This window comes from Solea solea, chromosome 19 (genome assembly GCF_958295425.1).
Source record: "Solea solea chromosome 19, fSolSol10.1, whole genome shotgun sequence".
Lineage (NCBI taxonomy): Eukaryota > Metazoa > Chordata > Actinopteri > Pleuronectiformes > Soleidae > Solea > Solea solea.
In genome coordinates this window covers 22,287,772-22,295,271 of record NC_081152.1, presented here as the reverse complement: position 1 = coordinate 22,295,271, position 7,500 = coordinate 22,287,772, and the positions used below count along the sequence as shown (strand labels likewise).

General features: G+C 38.8%; 1 protein-coding gene across 11 annotated transcripts in view; it reads left to right on the top strand.

Moving 5' to 3' along the window:
* Positions 1–7,500, top strand: part of vav2 (vav 2 guanine nucleotide exchange factor) — a 195,318-nt gene that overhangs the window by 160,284 nt on the left and 27,534 nt on the right. For all 11 annotated transcript variants that reach the window (XM_058616868.1, XM_058616869.1, XM_058616861.1 and 8 more), the window contains exons 7-8: positions 2,021–2,089; positions 2,543–2,643. In XM_058616868.1, the coding sequence (XP_058472851.1) occupies positions 2,021–2,089; positions 2,543–2,643 (170 nt within the window). The remainder of the gene's footprint in view (positions 1–2,020; positions 2,090–2,542; positions 2,644–7,500) is intronic.

The window sequence follows — 7,500 nt, the reverse complement described above, 5'->3', positions numbered from 1 at the left end:
TCTGTATCTTCTCTGTATCTTCTCTTTATCTTCTCTTTATCTTCTCTGTATCTTCTCTTTATCTTCTCTGTATCTTCTCTTTATCTTCTCTGTATCTTCTCTTTATCTTCTCTTTATCTTCTCTGTATCTTCTCTTTATCTTCTCTTTATCTTCTCTGTATCTTCTCTTTATCTTCTCTGTATCTTCTCTTTATCTTCTCTGTATCTTCTCTGTTTCTTCTCTTTATCTTCTCTGTATCTTCTCTGTATCTTCTCTTTATCTTCTCTTTATCTTCTCTGTATCTTCTCTGTATCTTCTCTTTATCTTCTCTGTATCTTCTCTGTATCTTCTCTGTATCTTGTCTTTATCTTCTCTGTATCTTCTCTGTATCTTCTCTTTATCTTCTCTGTATCTTCTCTGTATCTTCTCTGTATCTTCTCTTTATCTTCTCTTTATCTTCTCTGTATCTTCTCTTTATCTTCTCTGTATCTTCTCTTTATCTTCTCTGTATCTTCTCTTTATCTTCTCTTTATCTTCTCTGTATCTTCTCTTTATCTTCTCTGTATCTTCTCTTTATCTTCTCTGTATCTTCTCTTTATCTTCTCTGTATCTTCTCTGTTTCTTCTCTGTATCTTCTCTGTATCTTCTCTTTATCTTCTCTGTATCTTCTCTGTATCTTCTCTTTATCTTCTCTTTATCTTCTCTGTATCTTCTCTTTATCTTCTCTGTATCTTCTCTGTATCTTCTCTTTATCTTCTCTGTATCTTCTCTTTATCTTCTCTGTATCTTCTCTGTATCTTCTCTGTTTCTTCTCTGTATCTTCTCTGTATCTTCTCTTTATCTTCTCTGTATCTTCTCTGTATCTTCTCTTTATCTTCTCTTTATCTTCTCTGTATCTTCTCTTTATCTTCTCTGTATCTTCTCTTTATCTTCTCTGTATCTTCTCTGTATCTTCTCTTTATCTTCTCTTTATCTTCTCTGTATCTTCTCTTTATCTTCTCTTTATCTTCTCTGTATCTTCTCTGTATCTTCTCTTTATCTTCTCTTTATCTTCTCTGTATCTTCTCTTTATCTTCTCTTTATCTTCTCTTTATCTTCTCTGTATCTTCTCTTTATCTTCTCTTTATCTTCTCTGTATCTTCTCTTTATCTTCTCTTTATCTTCTCTGTATCTTCTCTTTATCTTCTCTTTATCTTCTCTTTATCTTCTCTGTATCTTCTCTGTATCTTCTCTTTATCTTCTCTTTATCTTCTCTGTATCTTCTCTTTATCTTCTCTGTATCTTCTCTTTATCTTCTCTGTATCTTCTCTGTATCTTCTCTGTTTCTTCTCTGTATCTTCTCTGTATCTTCTCTTTATCTTCTCTGTATCTTCTCTGTATCTTCTCTGTATCTTCTCTGTATCTTCTCTGTTTCTTCTCTGTATCTTCTCTGTATCTTCTCTTTATCTTCTCTGTATCTTCTCTTTATCTTCTCTGTATCTTCTCTGTATCTTCTCTGTATCTTCTCTGTATCTTCTCTGTATCTTCTCTGTATCTTCTCTTTATCTTCTCTGTATCTTCTCTTTATCTTCTCTGTATCTTCTCTGTTTCTTCTCTGTATCTTCTCTGTATCTTCTCTTTATCTTCTCTGTATCTTCTCTGTATCTTCTCTGTATCTTCTCTGTATCTTCTCTGTATCTTCTCTGTTTCTTCTCTGTATCTTCTCTGTATCTTCTCTTTATCTTCTCTGTATCTTCTCTTTATCTTCTCTGTATCTTCTCTGTATCTTCTCTGTATCTTCTCTGTATCTTCTCTGTTTCTTCTCTGTATCTTCTCTGTATCTTCTCTTTATCTTCTCTGTATCTTCTCTTTATCTTCTCTGTATCTTCTCTTTATCTTCTCTTCAGCAGTTTTAGTTGTTTTCTTATTTGTTGCTGGAGTTCCCGTTCACTTGATCCCTGAGCTTTATTTTCGTTTTATCGTCACTGTAAAGTCTGTGTGGATTTTAAGGCTTTTAGAGGAAATCCATTCATTTACTCTCTCGTGTTTTTTCTCCTCTAGAATTATATGATTCCACTCAGGCTGGTCTTGAATCCACAGGACATGGACGCCATTTTTGTCAACCTTGAGGTGAGGAAGGTGTGTGTGTGTGTGTGTGTGTGTGTGTGTGTGTGTGTGTGTGTGTGCGAGTGTGTGTGCGTGTGTGTGTGTGTGAGTGTGAGTGTGTGTGTACACTATGTTTCTTTAATTTTAAACTATTTCTTCTGCTGATTATAAACAAAGTTCTGAGCTCCTCCCTCACTTCATACACTTCACTACATATAACATACATGTGTTAATATCACAGTGTTTCTCTCATGCTCTTCCACACATGAAACATAATATTTGAACACTTTTGTAATCCAAATAAAACACAATATATTTGTGATCTATTGACTAATAGATAAGGAATACATATATTAACTAATACATATTGAACCGAATGCATGTTTTTTAACATATGTATGTATAAATATATATATATACATGAGGATATGAAAAATATGTAGTATATACAATATGAAGTATTTTATTCCTTCTCAGGATGTGATCAGAGTCCACTCTGCCCTTCTGCGAGCCATCGAGCTGAACATGGTGACCGGAGGAAGTGGTCTGGGCAAGATTTTCCTGGACTTCAAAGAAAGGTCAGTAAACGTGTGTGTGTGTGTGTGTGTGTATATACTTTATTTTTCCTCAGCACAGTTATTGTTCTGATGATGACATCACGTTGTTTCTTCGTCTTAATTTACTATTTTCACAGCCACTTCCTGATTTTCAATAATCCAGCTGGATTATCTCCTATAATCAGTCAGTGAGTGTTTGGTTATGAATTAGAGATTGTTGTTCAATCTCTCAGGACTAACTAGTGAAACTAGTGAGACTAGTGAGACTAGTGAAACTATCACAGCGAGACAATGTTAACATTTTCCTTCGGTGAAACTGACTGGAATGTAAGGAGCTGGATTATATTTCAGCAGAAGTTATAAATGTCATAAAGGTCATGGAGTCCTGGACGATAGATGTGATTGAAATGAAAGAGTGGTCGTCAGGCTTCAACAGAGCTTCAGCATGAGCTGAACATTTGAATCAGGGAAGAAACAAAAGCCTTTGACATGTGGATGGATTTTATTTCTCGTAGTTTTCCATCATATGAACTGACGCTATTTTAATCAGCTTTTCTGTTTCCAGCTGTCTGTCTGTGTCATTGATTCGAACTCCAGACAGAAACACTTAACATTTACCTTCTATTCATAAACAAATGTTATTGTTATTATTTACCTTCACTGACATTTGCAGAATGAGAGGCAGAGTTATTTTAAGAAAAGCTCTCATGGATTTGCAGATTGTGTGCGTCACAGGCTTTGATTGTGAGTGTGTGACTGACACGTTTACCTGCCTCATTATCTCACTGTGTGTGTGTGTGTGTGTGTGTGTTTGTGTGTAAATCTCCTACACACACACACACACTGCATCGCTCTTGTCAAACAGATCCACATTTTCTCCTGCACCATTTAGACTCAGGATGAAAAATCATGCTTTGTCTCTGAGTGTGTGCGTGTGTGTGTGGGGGTGTGTGCGTGTGTGTGTGACCTTTACAATAGTGTGCGTTTTTTTTCTCACATCGCTGCAAAAAGAGAAAAGTTTTTTTTCTGATTTGGTTTGTGAATGTCACTGTCGTTCATCTCCTCCATGTTTGTGGAACAAACAGTTTATAATGTCCGTGTTTGCAGGACTTAATAAACACAGAGAACAAACAACAAAGTGTCAGTGGAAAAGAATCCTGTACATTTATGTAAACGAGGAGACAATCACTTCACAGATTTCTCCATCTGTTGATGGTTGTATTTTTATCACGTGTTTGCTCACTTTTATAGACTTTATTCTTGAATTTGGAAGTAACTTTGGATCTGACTTCCTGTTTTTGTGCGACACTTCCTGTATTTGTTTCCTTCACGTATCTGTGAATGAAACACTCATAACGATCAGTAACAGATCAGTGTAATATCACAGACCTCATGTAACCTGTGAGGATGTTTGAACTGTGACTTTGTGTCGACAGTTGAATCTTTAAATCTTTCCTCCAGTAAAATTCTTCATATCTTCAGTTATTTCCTCTGTGAGTGACTGAGTGAGGATGAGGCTGAATCAGTGTCCTCTCGATGACTTCCTCATGTGCGACTTGTTTTCTGGACTGATGTTGTTCTCAGATTTCCTGGCAGAGTCTAATCACAGCTGCGCTCCTGGTCCTGTGTTTTTCTCCATCACCTGTGTATTAGCTGTATATTAGCTGTGTATTAGCTGTATATTAGCTGTGTGTTAGCTGTGTGTTAGCTGTATATTAGCTGTGTATTAGCTGTATATTAGCTGTATATTAGCTGTGTATTAGCTGTATATTAGCTGTGTATTAGCTGTATATTAGCTGTATATTAGCTGTGCATTAGCTGTGTATTAGCTGTGTATTAGCTGTGCATTAGTTGTGTATTAGCTGTATATTAGCTGTGTATTAGCTGTGTATTAGCTGTATATTAGCTGTGTATTAGCTGTGTATTATCTGTATATTAGCTGTGTATTAGCTGTGTATTAGCTGTATATTAGCTGTATATTAGCTGTGCATTAGCTGTGTATTAGCTGTATATTAGCTGTGTATTAGCTGTATATTAGCTGTATATTAGCTGTGCATTAGTTGTGTATTAGCTGTATATTAGCTGTGTATTAGTTGTGTATTAGCTGTATATTAGCTGTGTATTAGCTGTGTATTAGCTGTATATTAGCTGTGTATTAGCTGTATATTAGCTGTGTATTAGCTGTATATTAGCTGTATATTAGCTGTGTATTAGCTGTATATTAGCTGTGTATTAGCTGTATATTAGCTGTGTATTAGCTGTGTATTAGCTGTGAGTGTGCTGCTGTGTGGGCTCTGGAGTGGAGGTGAGCGGCGCCCACAGCCACGCGTCACACGACATTAGCCGCTAACACAACCTGTCACTTTTGTTTTGCTGGGACTTTTTCCTCGGCTCGTGCGGCTCAGTCGGGGGCGGAGGTGAAGGCCCAGGGCGCGTTTACCCAAAATTGCCTTTTCCGTGAAATAACAAGCACGACGGCGTCCTCATTATGAAAGAGGCCAGCACAGCAGGGCCATGTCACCAGCACTGAGAACAACACATACAGCAGGATTTTACTGCAGCTGCAGCAAACTCTACACAACCCACCGGACTGACAGGGCCGGACCAAGTCTTTATGGGGCCCTAAGCTGAATTTGATTCAGGGCTGAATGTAGTATGAGCTTTAATGAATCGAGTAAACCAGTTTAATGACTTTGAGCAAATCTTCAACTGCACATTAAAACCAAATCACTTCAGCTCAACATTATTAGTGTTAACAGATTGATTTAATACGTTCAAATGTTTTCTGGAGTTTTCTATGATTTATGCCAATCTTTAGAAATCAGAGCAGCTCATGTCTGAGACCTTGTGATACTTTAATAACAATTTAATGATCACAAATGAAAAACAAAATGGCTTAGCTTCAATAAACAGCGATGAAAAAACATGCATTTATGTTTGCAGCGCACTTAAATATTTAAATAATTCTAAAGTAAAGGAAATCTTTGTCGTTGTCATGTGACACAAACACTCGTCTGTTTTCAAAGTCTGTTTGTGTTTATTTTTTATGAGTTGCAGCTTTAATGTTTGTCTTTTGATTCAGCCTCAGGCTGGAGGACACACACACACACACACACACACTATATATAAAACTTGTTTTTCGTTAAAGGGACAGTTTTTTATTAAAGGGACAGTTCACATTAAAGAACATCCACATGTAAATGTGACAGATTGTGGCCACAGGCTAATTTCCATGTGCAGTCGCTGTAGGCAGGTTGATTTAACACACAGATACACACAGTAATGTACACACACACTGACACACACTGACACACACTAACACACACTGACACATACATGACAATGAAAACATAAAGTGTCAGTGAAGATAAAACCTTTATTCATCGTCGCTCAGTGAATATTGTTGATCTTTTGTCGTCATGTGTTACATCGAGAGTTTCTTTCTTTGTTTCTTCTCACTGCACATCTTCTTCTTTTCTTCACACATTCACACCATCAACTCCACCTCTTTTCCGCCGCCTTCTTCTTCTTCTTCTTTGGGGATTGATCCATGATGTGTCATTACTGCCATCTTCTGGAGGCAGTAAACTCCTGCACTACCCTGTCATCTTCATATTCCATCACGTTATCTTGGTGTCAGTGAGCAGCTTCTTTGAAGAAGACCTTCATGTCTCATTGTGTCTCCACAGTGTGACACGTGTCTCACCACACAGTCCATCTGCTGTCTTTAACTGATCAAGGCTTCCATTCATGTCCATCACAGCAGGAGCTCAAGTCTTCATCACACCTCAGGGACAGTTTAAGCAGGGGAGGAGCTTCACTACACGAGAGTTTAAACAGGGGAGGAGCTTCACTACACAAGTGTTTAAGCAGGGGAGGAGCTTCACTACACAAGAGTTTAAACAGGGGAGGAGCTTCTCTACACAAGAGTTTAAACAGGGGAGGAGCTTCACTACACAAGTGTTTAAGCAGGGGAGGAGCTTCACTTCACGAGAGTTTAAGCAGGGGAGGAGCTTCACTACACAAGTGTTTAAGCAGGGGAGGAGCTTCACTACACGAGAGTTTAAGCAGGGGAGGAGCTTCACTACACAAGAGTTTAAGCAGGGGAGGAGCTTCACTACACGATAGTTTAAGCAGGGGAGGAGCTTCACTACACAAGAGTTTAAGCAGGGGAGGAGCTTCACTACACGATAGTTTAAGCAGGGGAGGAGCTTCTCTACACAAGAGTTTAAGCAGGGGGGGAGCTTCACTACACAAGAGTTTAAACAGGGGAGGAGCTTCTCTACACAAGAGTTTAAGCAGGGGAGGAGCTTCACTACACAAGAGTTTAAACAGGGGAGGAGCTTCACTACACAAGAGTTTAAACAGGGGAGAAGCTTCACTACACAAGTGTTTAAGCAGGGGAGGAGCTTCACTTCACAAGAGTTTAAGCAGGGGAGGAGCTTCTCTACACAAGAGTTTAAACAGGGGAGGAGCTTCACTACACAAGTGTTTAAGCAGGGGAGGAGCTTCACTACACAAGAGTTTAAGCAGGGGAGGAGCTTCACTACACAAGAGTTTAAGCAGGGGAGGAGCTTCTCTACACAAGAGTTTAAACAGGGGAGGAGCTTCACTACACGAGAGTTTAAGCATGGGAGGAGCTTCACTACACAAGTGTTTAAGCAGGGGAGGAGCTTCACTACACGAGAGTTTAAGCAGGGGAGGAGCTTCACTACACAAGAGTTTAAACAGGGGAGGAGCTTCTCTACACGAGAGTTTAAGCAGGGGAGGAGCTTCACTACACAAGAGTTTAAACAGGGGAGGAGCTTCACTACACGAGAGTTTAAGCAGGGGAGGAGCTTCACTACACAAGAGTTTAAGCAGGGGAGGAGCTTCACT